Source organism: Giraffa tippelskirchi, chromosome 2 (assembly GCF_054371585.1).
Source record: "Giraffa tippelskirchi isolate mGirTip1 chromosome 2, T2T-mGirTip1v1.2.pri, whole genome shotgun sequence".
In the NCBI taxonomy this organism is placed as follows: Eukaryota; Metazoa; Chordata; class Mammalia; order Artiodactyla; family Giraffidae; genus Giraffa; species Giraffa tippelskirchi.
In genome coordinates this window covers 162,704,052-162,725,022 of record NC_137276.1, presented here as the reverse complement: position 1 = coordinate 162,725,022, position 20,971 = coordinate 162,704,052, and the positions used below count along the sequence as shown (strand labels likewise).

The 20,971-nt window shown below is 35.1% G+C and overlaps 1 protein-coding gene across 10 annotated transcripts in view; it reads left to right on the top strand.

Moving 5' to 3' along the window:
* Positions 1 to 20,971, top strand: part of ACAP2 (ArfGAP with coiled-coil, ankyrin repeat and PH domains 2) — a 156,305-nt gene that overhangs the window by 89,206 nt on the left and 46,128 nt on the right. For all 10 annotated transcript variants that reach the window (XM_081571443.1, XM_081571441.1, XM_081571442.1 and 7 more), the window contains 4 exons: positions 8,315 to 8,373; positions 10,922 to 11,105; positions 15,063 to 15,107; positions 18,459 to 18,554. In XM_081571443.1, the coding sequence (XP_081427569.1) occupies positions 8,315 to 8,373; positions 10,922 to 11,105; positions 15,063 to 15,107; positions 18,459 to 18,554 (384 nt within the window). The remainder of the gene's footprint in view (positions 1 to 8,314; positions 8,374 to 10,921; positions 11,106 to 15,062; positions 15,108 to 18,458; positions 18,555 to 20,971) is intronic.

Below are 20,971 nucleotides of genomic sequence, written 5' to 3'. Positions count from 1 at the left end.
CAGGGATCCTTCAGGCAAGAATACCCGAGTGGGTAGCCATTCTCTTCCCCAAAGGATCTTCCTGACCCAGGGATTGAATTCAGGTCTCATGTGTTTGGGGCTTCCCAGGTGGAGCTAGCGGTAAACAACCCACCTGCCAATGCAGGAGACATAAGGGATGCAGGTTCAACCCCTCAGTTAGGAAGATCCCCTGGAGGAGAGCATGGTACCCTACTCCAGTATTCTTGCCTGGAGAATCCCATGGACCGAGGAGCCTGGCAGGCTACAGTCCACAGGGTTGCACAGAGTCAGACAGGACTGAAATGACTTAGCACACATGCACATGTGAGCAGTGTGTGTGAGTTCTAGTTGTTCCACATGATTGCCAACACTTGGTGTGGATGGTCTTTTTAATTTTGTTATGGTTTTAACTTGTGTTTCTTTAATAACCAGTGATCTGAAGAATCTTTTCATGTGTTTATTTGCCACCCATGTATTCTCTTTGGTAAAATACCAGATCTTTAGCCCATTTTTAAAAATTGAGTTGTTTATCTTCTTATTTCTTAGTTATAAGAATTCTTTCTGCATTCCATGTGTGTCATTTGTCAGATAAGTGTCTTGAAAATACATATTTTCTCCTAGACTTTGGCTTATCTTTTTTATTTTTGTAGCTATAGCTTTTGAAGAACAATAGTTTTTAATTTTGATGAAGTTAATTTATTGATCTTTTTTCTTTTATAATTTACTTTTTTTGTGTACTATTAAGAAATGTTTTCCTAACCCAAGTTTACTAAGACTTTATTCTGTGTTTAGCTTAAATTTGTAATGCATCATGAGGTAATTTTTACACATGTTGCATGGTAAGAGTTAAGGTTCATTTTTGATCATAAGGCTGTCCAGTTTTTGTTCTAGCATCATTTACTCAAAAAATTATCTTTTCCATATTGAAATCTTTTGTTAAAAACAGAATTTGACCCATTTATATGGATCATTTCTGGACTCTTTTGTTCTATTGATCTTACTTTTGCCTGTTTTAATACTGCAAATGCCTTGATTACTGTAGGTTTCAATAATGAGTCTTGAAATCAGGTAGGATAAGTGTTCCAACTTTGTTCAATTTCTTTTCAAAATTAGTTTGGCTATTGTAGGTCCTTTACATTTTGATATACACTTTTTAAATTAAAAAAAAAAAATATTTTTGGCTGCATCCCATGACACACAAGATCTTAGTTCCCCAACCCCAGAGAGTGAACCCATCTCCTACAATGGAAGCATGAACCACAAGGGAAGTCCCGTTTCCATATATATTTTAGAATCAATTATTAAACTTCTGTAAAATGCCTTACTGGGATTTGGAGTGAGATTTCATCGAATCTAGAGATCAACTTGGTGAGAATTGACATCTAACCAATAGTGAATTTTCTAATCCATGAACACAGTGTATTACTTCATTTATTTAGGTTTTCTTTCATTTCTCTTGGCAGTGTTTTGTGGTCTTTATTGTACAAGTCATGCATACCTTTTGTCAAGTTTGTCCCTAAGCATTTTCTATTTTTTGGTGCTATTGTAGGTGATATTTTTGGAAAGTTCAATTTGCAATTGGTCATTGCTGGTGTACAGAAATATCACTGATTCTTGTATATTGACTTTATTTCTACAACTTTGCTAAAGTCACTTATTAGTTCTAGTAGTGTTTTCTGTAGTTTCTCTTTAGTTATGTTTGTTCATTTGTTTTGTTTTTTAGATTCCATGTATAAATGAAATCATATATTTGTCTTTCTCTGTCTGACTTATTTTACATAGCATAATACCCTCTAGGTCCATGCATATTGTAGCAAATGGCAAATATTAGGAGTCCTAGACACAACAGTCAGATAGGAAAAATAAATGGAATCCACATTGGAAAGGAAGGTGTTAAACTGTCAATGTTTGCAGATGCCATATGATACTATGTATAGAAAATCCTAAAGGTGCTGCCAGAAACTACTGGAACTTGTCAATGAATTCAGTAAAGTTGCAGGATACAAAATTAATACGCAAAAATCTGTTGTGTTCTGTATACTAACAATGAAGTAATCCCATTTACAATTGCATCAAAAAGAATAAAATATGTGGGAATAAATCTAAGGAAGTAAAAGACTTCTACTTGGAAAACTGATAGTTTTGATAGTGATCAAAAAATCACTGATCAAATAAATAAAGATGACATAAACAGGCTCATGGCTTGGAAGAAATAATATATTAAAAATAACCACACTATCTGAGGCTGTCTAGAGATACAGTATGCTGCTACTGCTGCTAAATCGCTTCAGTTGTGTCCGACTTTGTGTGACCCCATAGACGGCAGCCCACCAGGCTCCACCGTCCCTGGGATTCTCCAGGCAAGAACACTGGAGTGGGTTGCCATTTCCTTCTCCAGTGTATGAAAGTGAAAAGGGAAAGTGAAGTCGCTCAGTTGTTTCCGACTCTTAGCGACCCCATGGTCTGTAGACTACCAGGCTCCTCCGTCAGTGGGATTTTCCAGGCAAGAGTACTGGAGTGGGTTGCCATTGCCTTCTCCTGAGATACAGTATAATCCTTATCAAAATCCCAAAGACATTTTTCACAGGACTAGAAAAAAATAATTATAAAATTTGTATGAAGTGCAGAAGACCCCAAATAACCAAAACAATCTTAAGAAGAAAGCTAGAGGTATCACACACCTGCATTTCAAACTATACTACAAAACCACACTAATCAAAACAGTATGTTAGTGACATGAAAACAGGCACATAGATCAAGGGACCAGGAAAGAGAGTCCAGAAATGAACCCACATTTATACGGGCAATTACTGTATGCAGAGGAGGCAAGAATACACAATGGGGAGAAGGCAGCCTTTTTAATAAATGGTGTTAGGAAAACTGGGCAGCTATATACAAAAGAATCAACTGACTATATTCTCACACAATATAAGAAAATAAAGTAAAAAATGGATTGAAGATTTAAATGTAAGACCTGAAACCGTAAAACTTATAGAAGAAAATATAAGCAGTATGCTCTTTGACATCTGTCTTAGCAGTATTTTTTTTGGCTGTCTCTCCAGGCAAGGGAAATAAAAGCAAAAATAAACTAATAGGACTACATCAAACTAGTGTTAGTTGCTCAGTTGTGTCTGACTCTTTGGAATCCCATGGACTGCCAGAGTCCTCTGTTCATGGAATTTTCCAGGGAAGAATACTGGAGTGTGTTGCCATGCCCTTCTCAAGGGGATCTTCCCAACCCAGGGGTCAAACCCAGGGCCCCTGCAGTGCAGGGGGATACACTGTTGTATTCACAGTAGGCAAGATATGGAAGCAACCTAAGTGCCTATCAATAAATGAATGTATAAAGAAGATGTGGTATATCTACTATGTGTATAGTATATATACAAGAATATTACCCAGCCATAAATAAGAATGAAACCTTGTCATTTGTAACAACATGGGTGGACCTAGAGGGTATCAAAGTTATTTTCAAATCAGTTGTAACAAAATTAATTCCTTATGGTGTACAGTTTTATGAGTTTTAACAAATGCATACAGTTGGGTCTCCATACCTCAATCAAGATACAGTTTCATTAATTCTGCTGCTGCTGCTAAGTCGCTTCAGTTGTGTCTGACTGTGCGACCCCATAGATGGCAGCCCACCAGGCTCCTCTGTCCCTGAGATTCTCCAGGCAAGAACATTGGAGTGGGTTGCCATCTCCTTCAATGCATGCATCCTGCTAAGTCACTTCAGTCATGTCCGAATCTGTGCAACGCAATGGACAGCAGCCCACTAGGCTCCTCTGTCCACAGGATTCTCTAGGCAAGAATACAGGAGTGGGTTGCCATTTCCTTCTCCATTCATTAATTCTAGAAATACTCTTATTAGCCCATTGTTAGTCAACCTTTACTCCCTTCCCTACCATTGAAAACTGTTCATAGTTCTGCCTTTTCTGAAATGTCATATAAATGGATTCATTTAGCTTGTAGCCTTTTGAATATGACTTATTTTACTTATCAAAATGCATTGAGATTCACCTATGTGGTTGCAGTTATTAAGAGTTCTTTCTTTTTCTTGCTGATGTAGATATTGTATAGATATACCATAGTTTGTTTCTCCAAGGAAATTTGGGTTGTGTCCAGTTTTTGGCAATTAAGAATGCAACTGCATTAAATATTTACATACAGATTTTGTTATGGACCTAAGTTTTCATTTCTCTTGAGCAAATACCTAGGGTTGATATTGCTAGGTTTTATGTAAATGTAGCTTTAACTTTATAGTGTATGAAAGCTTTTTCAGTATAGATTCTATTTCTTCAATTCTGTTTATTATTTTTTTTTTTTGGTCATGCCATGAGGCTTGTGGAATCTCGGTTCCCTGACCAGGGACTGAATGCTAGTGATAGCAGTGAAAATCCTAACCAGTAGACCAGGGAAATCTGTTTAGATTTCTGATATCTCCTTTTCAAAATTTCTTTTACTGAAGTATAGTTGATTTACAATGTTGTATTAGTTTTTGGTAAATTAGTTTACAAGCAGAAATTTATATATTCAGTGTGTGTGTATATATGTGTGTATATATATATATATACACACACATACACATATATGTATACTGAATCACTCTGCTTGTAAACATATATATAATACATAATATATACGTACATATATATATATATATATATACTGAGTATATATATATATATATATATGTATTCTTCATATTTTTTCCAGTATGGTTTATTATAGAATGTTCAATATAGTTCCCTGTGCTATGTATTAGTACCTTGTTGTTTATTCATTCTATATATAATAGCATTTGCTAATCCCATATTCCTAATTCTACCGTCCCCCACCTCCCTTCCCTGTTAGCAACCATGAGTCTGTTCTCTTTGTAAGTCTCATTCTGTTTCAAAGATAAATTCATTTGTGTTGTATTTTAGATTCCACATATAAGTGATATCAGCTGAGCTATCAGGGAAACCCCAGTAGTAAAGGAAATGGCAGACCACTTCAGCATTCTTGCCTTGAGAACCCCATGAACAGTATGAATAGGCAAAAAGATAGGACACTGAAAGATGAAGTCCCCAGGTTGGTAGGTGCCCAATATGCTACTACAGATCAGTGGAGAAATAACTCCAGAAAGAATGAAGAGACACAGCCAAAGCAAAAACAACGCCCAGCTGTGGATATGACTGGTGATGGAAGTTAAGTCCGATGCTGTAAAGAGCAGTTAGGAACCTGGAATGTTAGGTCCATGAATCAAGGCAAATTAGCAATGCTGAGCCTTTTTTCCTGTACCTATTGGCCATCTGTATGTTTTCTTTGAAGAGATGTCTGTTTAGGTCTTCTGCCCATTTTTTACTTGGGTTTTTTTTTTTGTCATTACTGAGTTGTTTGAGATGTTTGTATATTTTGGAAATTAAGCCCTCATAGGTCACATTGTTGTCAATTTTTTTTCTCCCAATATGTAGGTTTTTTCATTTTGTTCATGATATTCTTTGCTGTTCAAAAGCTTTTAAGTTTGATTAGGTCTCATTTGTTTGTTTTTACTTTTATTTCTAGTGCCTTGGGAAACTGACTTAAGAAAACATTGCTACAATCGAGCTTCGTTAGTTTTCCTCTTTCAAAGAATTTACCCATCTCATCTATTGAACTCATCAGCATAAAATTGTTCACAAATCCCCTGATTATCCTTTCTTAATACCCATAGGGTCTGTGGTAAAGTCTTGTCTCTCCTTATTGTAGGACATTGTGTCTTTATTTTTCCTGATCACTTTGGCTGTTGTTTTTTTTGCTCAGTCATTGAGTGATGTCCAACTCCTTGCGACCTCATGGAGTGTCTAACTTCTGACTTCCATGTCCTTCAATATCTCCAAGTTCAGTTCAGTTCAGTCGCTTGGTTGTGTCCGACTCTTTGCAACCCCATGGACTGCAGCACGCCAGGCCTCCCTGTCCATCACCAACTCCTGCAGTTTACTCAGACTCATGTCCATCTAGTTGGTGATGCCATCCAACCATCTCATCCTCTGTTCATCCCCTTCTCCTCCTGCCTTCAATCTTTCCCAGCATCAGGGTCTTTTCAAATGAATCAGTTCTTTGCATCAGGTGGCCAAAGTATTGGAGTTTCAGCTTCAGCATCAGTCCTTCCAGTGATCATTCAGGACTGATCTCCTTTAGGATGGACTGGTTGGGTCTCCTTGCTGTCCAAGGGACTCTCAAGAGTCTTTTCCAACTCCACAGTTCAAAAGAATCAATTCTTCAGTGCTCAGCTTTCTTTATAGTTCAACTGTCACATCCGTACATGACTACTGGAAAAACCGTAGCCTTGACTAGATGGACCTTTGTTGGCAAAGTAATGTCTCTGATTTTTAATATGCTGTCTAGGTTGATCATAACTTTTCTTCCAAGGAGTAAGCGTCTTTTAATTTCATGGCTGCAATCACCATCCACAGTGATTTTGGAGCCTCCCAAAATAAAGTCTGCCACTGTTTCCACTGTTTCCCCATCTGTTTGCCATTAAGTGATGGGACCGGATACCATGATATTAGTTTTCTGAATGTTGAGTTTTAAGCCAGCTTTTTCACTCTCCTCTTTTACTTTCATCAAGAGGCTCTTTAGTTCTTCACTTTCTACCATAAGGGTGGTGTCATCTGCATATCTGAGGTTATTGATATTTCTCCCGGCAATCTTGATTCAAGCTTGTGTTTCATTCAGCCCAGCATTTCTCATGATGTACTCTGCATATAAGTTAAGTTAGCAGGGTGACAGTATACAACCTTGACGTACTCCTTTTCCTATTTGGAACCAGTCTGTTGTTCCATGTCCAGTTTTAATTGTTGCTTCCTGACCTGCATACAGATTTCTCAAGAGGCAGGTCCCAGAGTTTGCTCAAATTAATGTCCGTTGAGTCAGTGATGCTATCTAACCATCTCATCTTCTGCTGCCCTCTTCTCCTTTTCCTTTCAATCTTTCCTAGCATCACGGTCTTTTCTAATGAGTCAGCTCTTCACATCAGGTGGCCAAAGTATTGGAGTTTCAGCTTCAGCATCAGTCGTTGCAATGAATATTCTGAGTTGATTTCCTTTAGATTGACTAGTTTGATCTCCTTGCGGTCCAAGGGACTCCTAAGTCTTCTCCAGCACCATGATTTGAAAGCATGAATTCTTTGATGCTCAGACTTCTTTATGGTCCAACTCTCAAATCCGTATGTGACTACTGAAAAAACGGTGGCTTTGACTGTATGGACCTTTGTTGGGAAAGTGACGTCTCTACTTTTTAATGTGCTGACTTTGACTCTGAGTTTATCTATTTTAGATCTTAAAAAACTGGCTTTAGGTTTCATTGGATTTTGGCTATTGATTTCCTGTTTTCTATTTAGTTACCTTCCAATCTGATCTTTATTATGTCATTTCTTCTGCTTAACTTGGGTTTAATACTTTGGGATTAACATTATAGAAAAGCTTTTTTCCTTTAAAAGTGAATTCGACAGATTTTGAAACCCTGTACTCAGCCCAGACTGTGCGTGTGTGTTTGGCATTTAGACAAGGACATAAGACTGCTTCTATGCCCGATTCCATAAAGATTGAAATATTTTGATGCTGTTTTTAGTTAGTTGAAGGACATAGGATTTTCTTTTTGTTTTGAATAGTGATTTTTCTGCCTGTTTATCTGCTGTGTTTCAAATTCTGAATGAAGTATATCTGTAAATTGTGAAAGTACTTGACATTTACATGCCAAGCCCTATGAAATTTACCACATGTAGAGTTAAGTATATGTGGCATCCGTTAAGTAGTGTCAAATATTTTTGTGAGAAATAAAATTTTATCCTCGTCTTTAATCTTAGCAATCATTTAAGGGCTGTATACTATTTACTTGATTCAGAATGTAAGACATTTAAATCCACACATCTTCGCAAATGAAAAATCTCTAAGGTATAAGGAAGTTCTAGTGTTTTCATTTCTTACGTTTTATTATATTAGAGTAAGAAATTCCTGCGGTGGATAGAGTAGAATTTGTATTAGTCTTTTAGGTTGTCTTCTAAAGCCTGAGTTAGAATCAAGGAAATAGATTGCTTAACTGATTGAAAATTGTATTTAAGTATTAATTCACATTTGATTTACTCTGTAAATAGTAATTTTATTTTTTAACAGATGAAATTGGCTTGAAAATCAGTTTCTTTTTTAAATACTTATTTCTTATGCAATGTTCAGTAAAAAATATAGGTATTATTAGAATTGGAATATTGTTGGAGGGATGTAATATTTATAGAACTACATGAAAATTTTTTTTTGTTTACTTTTCTAACTGTTGAATGTTCCTTTTCTTTTAGATCCTATTTGACCAAACCCAGAGATCAATTAAGGCACAACTTCAGAATTTTGTTAAAGAGTAAGTCAGTTTCAATGAAAAGAAAAGAAAAGCAGCTATGATTACATCTGGGAGTTATCATTTGAGAGAACCTAGAATCATACTTTCAGACTTACTGAAAATATGGGAGTTTTTATTTGTTTTTTGCTTTGTGAATTTCATGTTGCATTTTTTTCTGAATTAGTCTGTAAAAAATCAGATTTCATGCTTTTCCATGAATAACTTATGCTATGGAATTTGTATTCAGGATACATAGCTCAAATTGTTATAGATCAAAACAAATTTTTAATGTAAATGAATAATCTGATGACCTTTAAAAATCAAAGCAGATCTCAAAAGTGGTTGAAATGCCATCAGTTATTCTAGTTATCTCCATATAGTATTTTCTTTGTAGAGAAGATAATAGGATTTATGAGAATGAGTTATGAAGGTGCATAATAAGTAATGAAAACAAGCCTTTTGTGTTACAGTCATCACATTTTTTGTGTGAAATAAAATAAAACTAGAAATAAAAAAAAATCTGACCTTTCCAGGTATGGATGTTTGCCTTTTCTACATTAATAATTTCAGTTTTTCTCTTTTTAATTCCTAACTGAGAATATATTAAATTACATATAAGGTTGATTAGGATACAATATTCAGGTATTACATGCTATAAATAGTGGCAGAGCTCATAATGCACTTCTGTCTTAGTAGATTAGAATTTGTTGTACTAGAGGTGATCTCTTGCAGATTGTTTATAAGTTATTTCTTAAAATATTAATATTCAGAATGGCCTTATAGAATATATATATGAAAATTTATGGCCTTCTATAAAGAGTTTAAAGTCTTTGCTAGGTATGTTTGATTATTGTTGTTATTATTTTAAAGTTATTTGTCTTCAAGTTATTTTGCCTAATTTCCTGGTAGAAAAAGTAAAAGCAAAGGGATGTTATGTATTTACCTAAGATCATTAATGAATGGAGGTTTCAGATTTTCAGGCTCTTACCCTTTACTGGCACATAATTCTTTTAGAGGGCTTCCCAGGTGGCTCGTGCGTGCTCAGTCGTGTCTGACTCTTTGTGACCCCGTGGACTGTAGCCCACCAGGCTTCTCTGTCCATGGAATTTTCCAGGCAAGAATGCTAGAGTGAGTTGCCTTTTGTTTCTCCAGGGTATCTTCCTGACTCAGGGATTGAACCCTCATCTCTTGTGTTTCCTGCATTGGCAGGCAGGTTCTTTATCAGTTGAGCTACCAGGGAAGCCCTCTAAAAGAATTACGAACTAGTGGCAACCCACTCCAGTACTTTTGCCTGGAGAATCCCAGGGATGGAGGAGCCTGGTAGGCTGCAGTCCATGGGGTCACGAAGAGTTGGACACGACTGAGCGACTTCACTTTCAAGCATTGGAGAAGGAAATGGCAACCCACTCCAGTGTTCTTGCCTGGAGAATCCCAGGGATGGTGGAGCCTGGTGGGCTGCCATCTGTGGGGTCGCACAGAGTCGGACACTACTGAAGCGACTTAGCAGCAGCAGCAGCAGCAAAGGTAATAGTATCCATTTCAATAGTCTGAGCTTCCCTGGTGGCTCAGATTGTAAAGAATCTGCCTGCGATGTAGGAGACCTGGATTTGATCCCTGGGTTGGGAAAGTCCCCTGGAGTAGGAAATAGTAACCCATTCCAGTATTATTACCTGGAAAATCCCGTGAATATAGGAACCTGGTGGGCTACAGTCCAGGGGATTGCAAAGAGTTGGGCATGACTGAGCACACAGTACACACAATTCTTTGAGAAAGCATAATATGTATGTATTTTAAGAATGTATTCCTGCCTTTCGGCCTACTAATTTTCTTGAATAAGAAATGAATGTTGTTTCTTTAAATGTGGTCTATACCCTTGTAACATATACTATTCCCTGGTGGCTCAAGTGGTAAAGAATCTGCCTGCTAGTGCAGGAGACTCTGGTTTGATCCTTGGGTTGGAAAGATCCCCTGGAGAAGGCAACCCACTCCAGTATTCTTGCCTGGAGAATCCCATGGACAGAAGAACATGACAGGCTATAGTCCACGGGGCCTCAGAGGAGTCGGACAGGACTCAGTGACTAAAACAACAACAGGACCACCCATAACAGGAAATCAAGGACTTGTCTTAAGAAAATCCCTTAGATTTCTAGAGCTTATCCCCAAAACAGAAAGAATTATAATCTCTGGGAGAGAACCCTTGGAACTTGCATTTTTTAACAAGTTCCCTGTGGTATATACTACTCTTTAAAAGTCATTTGGTTAAATATTGGTGCATGTCCCAAAATTTGTCTTCAGAAAAAACAAATTAACTTTGCCTTTTATGTTTCTGTAATGTTAATTTGATAATTTATTTTTTAATTTTATTGTATAGATTTAAGTAAGGAAATGCTAGCTGACTATATTAGGGTATATTGTGTGCTCATAGACTAATATATGTATTAGTTGAAAGAGCTATTGAGTGTCATTGCAAATAAATAGAGCAACATAAGAATAAAATTTTAAATGTTATTTTGCAAAAGTGTTTGATCCAGAAAGTTTTATAAAAATTTCACTATTTTAATTTTTTTAGAGATCTCAGAAAATTCAAAGATGCCAAGAAGCAGTTTGAAAAAGTCAGTGAAGAAAAAGAAAATGCATTAGTAAAAAATGCTCAAGTGCAAAGAAACAAACAGCACGAAGTTGAAGAAGCCACAAACATTCTGACAGCAACAAGAAAATGTTTTCGACACATAGCCCTCGATTATGTACTTCAGGTTTGTTTATTATATGTTTTCAAAAATTGCTTACTAAACATGTTGTTGGGCTTCCCTCGTAGCTCAGTTGGTAAAGAATCTGCCTGCAATGCAGGCGACCAGGGTTCGATTCCTGGGTCAGGAAGATCCCCTGGAGAAGGAAATGGCAATCCACTCCAGTATTCTTGCCTGGAAAATCCCATGAACAGAGGAGCCTGGCAGGCTACAGTCCATGGTGTCGCAAGAGTCAGACATGACTTAGTGATTAAACCACCACCACCAAACATGTTGTTATTTTTGAGTGATTGCATTGAAGGGAATAAATAATGCTATTTCTTTTAGTTTAAAATTAAACCATGTTCTTTTGTGAAAAATTTTCATGTGTCTGGGTGTTTATCTGTCTATGCCCTATGCATGTATATATACCTTAAGTTCTAATTTCTTCCCCTGTTCACTTAACATTATCCTTTCTCCTTTTCTAAATATCATTAAAAGGATTATTAATTGCTATATTTTATTCTGTGGATATACTGTGTTAATCTAATTAATATCCAGTTATTAGATGTATAATGGCCAGTTTTTGCTGGCAATACTGGAAATACAGTTTTCAATAAATATAAATGATAATAATATCTTTGTATACAAATCTCTTGCAACATTTCTGATTATTTCTTTAGAGTAGACTCTAGAGGTGCAAGGGCTAACCATATTGCCAAATGAAAAATATTTCTAGAAATCATGTTCTCATATTTGCATTAGGTGCTGCTTTTTAAAAGTAGAGATCGATATTTGGTAAGATGCCGGGTAATCTGGGGCAGAGAACTCCCTATAAATTGTTGACTTAACAGTGGTCCCAGAGTATTTCATAAAAAAAACCTGAAGTAACCATATTGCAAATCAGTGATTAAAAACTACCCAGATAACTTTGCAAAAATAGTGGAAAAATGACCTTAGGATTTTTTCTATAAAGTTCCTATTCAGTGAGCAGGAGGATAAATTTTAAAAAGTACAGTCTATTAATTAAAGACTTTTAGAATGGGGTAGCCTGTATTTCCTATTTCCTCTTATCTATCTCACACTTATACCACTTCCTGCTGTAGTATGAGCACTGAGAGTCTGTCTACCCCATTCTTCTGAAATGGCTTGCGTTAAGGTCTTATTCATTAGAAATATTGTAGTTTTTAACCGACTTGACTATTGTGTTCCACTGAAATAGTAGACTACACTCTCTTTCTTGAGACCTGCTTTCATCTTGATCTTAAACCACTTTTAGGTTGTCATCATAACTTCTGTTTCTTTTCAGTTTCCACCTTGCATTTCTCTCCTTTGTGACCTTTTCAGTCTGACTTTTAGGGTTCCATCTTTGGTCTTCCTGTTTTCTGACTTTATGATTTCCCTTATAGTTTCATCATATCCTTTGCTTGAATTATTACCATATATAGATGACGAAATCTACTTTTCTCCCGAAGTACTTTGTCCCTTTTGTGTCCAAAACTGAAATCTGTCTTCTCAAATGGCTTCTTATTGCCATTACCAAACTGAATGGTGTTACCCTCTTAATCATAGAAGTCAGACTTGGAGAATCACACTAGATATTCTCCTCATTCTTAGCTACTACAAGTACCAATCGATATTTCCTTGAAAAGTTCTATGTACCTCTTAAATCTGTTCTTTCTCACTCTGCTGCAGCCTGAATTCTTATTGTTTCTTTTCTGGAGTATTAAGATGTTCTCATAAAAATTGATCTTTCCTGCATTACTTTTAACCCGCTCTTTAGCAATCCATTCTGTGTTCTGTGGTCAGAACTACTTACACTTCTCCCAGCAAATGAGTCATCTTGTCTCTGTTTCCTCTCTGTCGCCACATTATTGTCATACACATTGCTGTTAGAGCACTTCTCTCATTTATTGTGATTATTTATTAATATGTCTTTCTTACACCTAGATTATATCCCTTCTTTCTAGTCCAGTGGTTAGAAAATCGATAGATAATGTTTATTGAAAGAGTGAATGACTTAATTTTAAATTTTATTTGGGGAGGGAGCATTTAGCTAAAATATTAATTATTGTCAAATTTACACATTGTAAACTATCCATTTCCTTTGGTCTCCATCTAGTAGTTTTAAGTTAGGACTTCACCTCTCTTGTAAGTTATTTGTTTGATCTTTCTAATGAGAACTGTTATATTATTTCATTATAAGGCCAAGCTCCCTGTTTTAGAGAATACTAAGTAATAAATATCTAAATTTACAGTTTGTCATGCTTTAACTTTTCTAAATATTTTAATATACTTTTGTTTTTTCAAGTGTATGCTGGTTTTCATTATCAAACAGAAGTATTTTTAACATTTTTTCTAAGCTTTTACTTAGAGCATTTGGAAGTTACTATTTTAGTTCTCAAAACTGAGTAGACTTTGAAACAAGACATGCAGAATAAACTAGTGCTTAGGTAAGCAACGTTATTAGATTTTTGGGGGCCTGTTTTTGTTTTCTGATCAGTGATTTAAAATTATCTTATAACAGGTAAAATATTCAGTGGGAAGGACATATTAAAAGGATAGATATTCTGTAATCTTTTGGAAGTTTTAGCGAAGAATGAATGAATGATTCTTTTTTGTGAACATTTTATTTCACTAAGTTGATATATAATAACAGACAAAAATAAAATGCTTGTTGTGAATTTCTAAAGTTGGGAGAGATACCATAGAAGGCAACTTTTGTAATTACTGATCTTTCAATAGTTTAGTCTAATTAAAATATTTATTTATGGTCCATTAATTTGTTTAACAAATATTTATTGAGTGCTTAATATATACAACTTGGAGAATACAACTGGGAATAAGGCAAGACCTTGATCTCATGGAGCTTATGTTTTAGCTGGGGAAATGACATAAGTAAATAAAATATAAAGTAGTTAAGAATACTAAAAGGAAAATAAATAGGGTTGATACACTAAAGAGTACTTGAAGTCCTACTTTGGACCTTTGTGAGGAGATAGTATTTAAGTTGGGACCTTATGGATAAGAGCCTCGTGCCCATTTGGGCAAAAATCATGACATGAGGACAAAACAGATGGTATGAAGGCCTTGAGGTGGGAATAGTCTTGGGCTGTGGTTGGAGTACAGAAAAGGGGAAAGTACTGTAGTAGAAAATTAGGTTGGAGAGGTAGCAGGAGCCTCTTCACAAAGGGCCTTGTAGGCTACAGTAGGGAGTTGTAGGTTGGGAGTTGGAAGGTTTTAAGATAAACATACATGATCTTATTGTTTAAAAAAGCACTCTGGTTGCTGTGTGCAGAATGAAGTGTAAGGAGTCAAGTGAAAGTGAAAGTGAAGTTGCTCAGTCGTGTCCAACTCTTTGAGATCCCATGGACTGTAGCCTACCAGGCTTCTCTGTCCATGGGATTTTCCAGGCAAGAATACTGGAGTGGGTTGCCATTTCTTTCTCCAGGAGATCTTCTCGACCCAGGGATTGAACCTGGGTCTCCCGCATTGTAGGCAGATGCTTTACCGTCTGAGCCACCAGGGAAGTTCAAGGAGTCAAGAGTGGAAACAAACTAGTTTAGACGATAGTAACAGTCAGGAAAAGATAATGGCAGTTGGTGGTAGTGATGAAAGTATTGAGAATTAGTATTAAGGATGTATGTTGAAAGAGCGATTAGATGAGGAGAGTGGAGAAAAGATGGAATTGTAAGAAATTTGAAAGTTTATCAAGGTGATAGTTTTATCAATACAGTACAATTTTATGATTTAAACATGGCCAGTTTTTCTTTGAGTTGAAAAATGATGAGTGTTTCATTGGTATGTTTGTCTTAACTGTTTTTGCAAAAAGCAGGTAAAAAACTGAAAAACTTGAACTTTGTTTTTATTTACTTTTCTGGAAAAGTATTAAACCATTAGAATAAGCAAATTTTACAACATTGCATTCTGGATTAGTTTTTTAAATAGTGCATAGGTGATTAACCAAGTTCGTTTTTCCCTCAGATTAATGTCCTTCAATCAAAAAGGAGATCAGAAATCCTGAAATCAGTAAGATATTTATTTAAATGATGTTATATATATTTTAATATGAAGTTAAATGTATAATTTAAGTGTTTAAAATAGCATCGTGTGTGTGTATGTATGTTTGTTTATTTATTGACTTATTTATTCCAGGTTTATAATTAATCTTACTTCTTAGTGATGTTTGTATACTTCTTACATGTCACTAAACCACTTTTTTCATTTGTTTGCTTTTTTTATGTTACAGTTATTTATATGTGTCTCATTCATTAATATATTGTAAGTTCCTTAAAGCAGACATTTACATATTTGAGATTGAGGGCATACATAAATAGCATCATTTTATAGAATTTTCCCCTTAGGGTTGTTGATGATGTATCAGCTTTTTGGAATGCAGGTAGAAAACAAACGAGTTGAAATGTGAAGGCTTGAAAACAGTGATTTTCTTATTTGCCTTTGCCTGTTTTTTTTTTTTTTTTGTCTTAAAGCTAACAAGGAGGTGGGCAGAGGATGGTAGTGGTGTGGACACTATAGTCTTTTGTATTTTGAGACCCTTAGAAATAATTTCTCCTCTGATTTTGTCACTGAAGTTTTTTTTCTTCAAAAGGTTTACTGAAATTGCTATTGATCCTTGTCCCCACCTAGCTTTTTCCTAAATTCTCTGTTAATATTTGTTATTTCTTATCAGATGAGTACATTATACATCCTCTTTACATCCACTTCCTTTTCCAGATTGAGAGCAGTGTGTATTATTTGTAGAAAATTAGAAAATAACATGTATGATGAAAGTATAAAAGTACTACAAATGCTACTACCAAGAGAGAACCACTGTTGTGGTTGATGTAATTTTTGTCTTTTTTATGTGTATGTGTGTGCCTATTTGTGTGTGTGTGCATGAACATGTGTATATACCTTTTAAAATTCTGTTTAATTTTTTTAAAGCAAAACAAAATAGGAATCATTCCTACATATTCCTCTGTAATTTTTTTTGTACTAATATACTCCAAAACCATCATGTGTTATTAAATATTTTTTTATTTAATGATGACTTTTGTGGCTAGATAGAATTCTTCCTTGTGAATATAGTAGAGATGGGCAAACATTTTTTTGAAGGGCCTGGTAGTAAATATACTAGATTTGGGGGTCCATATGATCTGTGTTGCAATTGCTCAGCTGTGCTATTGTGATGAGAAAGCAGTCATAGACAGTATGTAAATGAATGGCATGACTGTTCCAATATGAACATGGAAATTAGAATTTTACATAATTTCTATGTCATTAGTATATCATGTCTTTTTTCCATTTTCCTTAACCATTTAAAAATGCAAAAACCATTGTTAGCCCATTGGCCATCCAAAAACAGGTAGTGGGGCTGGATATAGTTTGTAGGTTACAGTTTTCTGACCTTGCTCAGTTCAGTTCAGTTGCTCAGTCGTGTCTGACTCTTTGCGACCCCATGGACTGCAGCACGCCAGGCCTCCCTGTCCATCACTAGCTCCCAGAGTTTACCCAGATTCATGTCCATTGAGTCAGTGATGCCGTCCAACCATCTCACCCTCTGTCGTCCCCTTCTCCTACCTTCAGTCTTTCCCAGCATCAGGGTCTTTTGCAGTGAGTCACTTCTTCGCATCAGGTGGTCAAAGTGTTGGAGTTTCAGCTTCAACATTAGTCCTTCCAATGAACACCCAGGACTGATCTCCTTTAGGATGGACTGTTTGGATCTCCTTGGCGTCCAAGGGACTCTCAAAAGTCTTCTCCAACACCACAGTTCAAAAGCATCAATTCTTCGGCGCTCAGCTTTCTTTATAGTCCAACTCTCACATCCATACATGACTACTGGAAAAACCATAGCTTTGACTAGATGGACCTTTGTTGGCAAAGTAATGTCTCTGCTTTTTAATATTCTGACCTTGAATATACCATAAATTAACTTTACCCATTAGTGGACTTTTAAGTAATTTCCCTGTTTTTGACATGAAATGTAGCATTATGTAGTGATCATCCTAATGAATAATATGATTATTTCCTTCAGATAGATTAAGGCAAGAGATTACTTAGAGGATTTAAGCATTTATTGAGACTTTTAAAAAGTATTGTCAAGTTATAAGGGTTACACAAAATTTTCACTGATATTGTGTGAGAGTGAACATTTTTGCATCTTTTACCAACACTGGGTATTGATTTTTCCCACTCTACCCATAATTTGATAGAAAATTTCATCTCATTGTTTAATTTTGGATTTCTTTGATATAAATGAGTATGATTGTTCCCCTTTCCCTCCCCCCCTTTTTTTTCTTGGTCATTTATGTTTTCTGTTTATGTCCTTTGTCTCTTTTCCTGTTGGGATCTTCATGTTTTTCATATTAATTTGTAACATCTCTTACCTATTAAGATTATTAGCCCTTTGTCATATGCTTTTACCTAGTTTATTTTTTATCTTTTAATACACTTATTACGTATTTTGATGCAGGCATATTTTATATTTTTATGTACTTGTAACTATCCTTCCTTATATATAATTATATATATATATATATATAAATTAAGGATAATTTTTGAAAATCATATTCACGAAGTTGTATAACTGACATTATCTAATTCCAGAATTGTCTTTTAGTGAGCTTTTTCCTTTTGTCATTGTTTTTTATTTTATTGGTTTTTCTCTTTCAAAATAATTTCTTTTGAAGGATTCTTGAGTATTAAGGACTTTATGACCTATTTTAGATTTCAGAGAATTAAAACAGTCTCTTTTTGCTAAAAATAATATGGCTGTTCAGAGGATTCTTTCAGTCCTGTGATTGAGTTATTTAATTCCTTCTAATGTGAAAACTTAACTAATAAAAATGAGTGATTTTTTTTTTTCTCTCATGAATAGTTAAAATATAGGAAAACAGAAAAAAACCTTAACCCATTAATGACAGTTTTGGATTTTTGGAATGAATATAACAAAATCTCCATATTGGCAGAGCCTGTTGCCTCATTTTATTTTGGTATTTTGAGAAAAAAATGAACATTCCCCTATTTCATGTAATGTTTAGTGATATACAGGTTGTAAAGTGTGATTGTTTTGAGAGTTGCTTATATCACCTTCTAATCTTTTGATGTTTTATTTGTAATTTAAGATTTTGCCAGTGAGTTTGGTTGAAAGATACATAGACATTTTATAATGTACCTGTAAAGATGGTGACGCTATTGAAAACTTGATTTTTTGAATTATTGCAACCTTTTAAGAAAAATGATTCAGCTTAATTTTAAATGGTTTGATATTTTGTGCTCTGGTGAAATAATTTTTTAACAATACATAGGATCAGAATTTAAGTTTCAGAATATTTATTTAAGAATTGATTCAAAAATGGTGATCATTTTTTCCTCCTTTAGATGTTATCCTTTATGTATGCCCATTTGGCTTTCTTCCATCAAGGATATGATCTATTTAGTGAACTTGGACCCTATATGAAGGATCTTGGTGCACAGGTAATGTACTGTACTTCTTGTTTCTGTGTTATATACCAATATCTGTATTTTTTTTAAAAAACTGTGTCTGTTTGACATTTTCATATCAGGTATACAATAAAATAATTTAATATATTAGTATATATATACTGCAAAATGATCATCACCATATAAATCTAGTTAACATCTACCTTACATAGTTATACATTTTTTTTTCTGATGAGAACTTTTAAGATCTATTCTCTTAGCAACTTTCAAATATATAATACAGTATTATTAACTATAGATACCATGTTGTCTTTAACATCCCCAGGAGTTGTTTATTTTACAGCTGGAAGTTTTGTACCTTTTGACCCCCATCTCCCATTTTGCCCACCCCTAAAACCCACCTCCAATCTGTTCTTTCTATGAGTTATGTCTTTTTTTTTTTTTTTTTTAATTCCACTCATCAGTTCATTGCGATCACACAATAGTTGTCTTTCTCTGTCTGACTTATTTAACTTAGTGTAATGCCCTCAGGATCCATCCATGTTGCAAAAGCCAGCCTTCCCCTTTTTTTTTAAGGGTGAATAATACTGCATTGTATATTTATACCACAGTTTTGAATTCATCTATTGATGGACACTTAGGTTACTTTCATATCTTAGCTAAGTAATGCTTCAGTGAATGTGGGTATGCAGATACCTTTTTGAGTTAGTGTCTTCATTTCCTTCAGATAAATGCCCATGAGTGAAATTGCTGGATCATATTGTAGTTCTATTTTTATTTTTTTGAGGAACCTCCATACTGCTCTTAATAGTGGCTGCACCAATTTCATTCTCATCATCAGTACACAAGGGTTCCTTTTTTTCCACATCCTTGACAATCTTGTCTTTGATGACAGCCATTCTAACAGATGTGAGGGGATATCTCATTGTGGTTTTAATTTAGAAGTCCTTCATGATTAGTGACTTTTGGTCTGTTGTTTGCCATCTGTGTGTTTTCCATGGGAAAATGTCTATTTAGATGCTCTCCTCATTTTTTAATGGGATTTTTTTTTTTTGCTGTTGCATTGTCTTGAGTTCTTTATATATTTTAGATATTAACCTCTTATGAAATATATGATTTGTAAATATTTTCTGCCATTTGGTAGGTTGCATTTTCATTTTGATGATGGTTTCATTTGCTGTGCAGAAACTTTTTGGTTTGATGTAGTTTGAGTTGTTTGTTTTGTTGTCTTTGTTCTAGTACCTGTATTTTTAAAGAGATTAAGCATATTGGGAAATTTGACATTTAGTTTATTTAGTGTAGAAGTTTGCTGTTTTTATAGCAGATTTATGTGAGTCCAATGTGTAACCAAAAATGAGATTAAAGTTAAAGAATATGTTGTAGATAGTTATATAAGGGTACTGAGAAGAAGAATTTTAAAACAAAGGGTTTGTTTTACAGTATACATAGCTGGATTTATTTTTTTGTTTCTTACATTTGGATTATTGAGTTACTGTCCTAATTGGTATTTTATTTTAGTTATAACTCTTTTTTTATTTTCAAAGATATTTGTGTGGTTTGCTATTTTGAATAATTAAAATTTTATTTTTAAAATATTTATTTGTTTATTTGGCTGCCCTGGGTTTTAGTTGTGGCAGGCATATGGGATCTAGTTCCCTGACCAGGGATCAGATCCAGCCCCTTGCATTGGGAGCGTGAAGTCCCAGCCACTGGACCACCAGGGAAGTCCCTGAATAATAATAAAGTTTAGAATTTTAAGATTAAAGAACTCAAGGTAACTTTTTCATTTTATACAGACATAGACATGCATGAATTATATATAAGAACATTATATAGAAATTTTATTATGTCCAAATTATTTTTGATTATCTGATCAGAACTTCAGGTTTCTCTGATGGCTCAGTGGTAAAAAGTCCACCTGCCAATGCAGTAGATACAGGTTCGATCCGTGGGTTGGGAACATCCATTGGAGAAGGAAATGGCAACCCACTCCTGTATTCTTGCCTGGGAAATCCCATAGACAGAGGAGCCTGATGGGCTCCAGTCCATGGGGTTGCAAAAGAGTCGGACACGACTGAGCAACTAAACAACAATAGCAGCAATCAGAATTTCATGTTAAATCTGTTCCAGACATTCTTTTTTGTTGACTGATGAGTTTTCTGGATTTCTGTCAATTTTCACGTGATTTTCTTTCCCAAAATGGTTCAGATTATTTTTTGAGGAAAGGGATTAAGGATGAAAAATAGAGTTTAGAGAAATGGGGGAAAAGTAAGAGCAGAATGATAATTGCGTTCATTGACCAAAAATAAATACGGTACGTGCATGTGTGTGTGTTTGTGTGTGTTGGGCTGTTGTGGGGGAAAGGTGATGTGTAAGGTGTATATCATGAATTATAGAATTGCTCTTCCCTGCCTCTACAGAGCTTAATCTACTGGAAGAAAATAACAAGT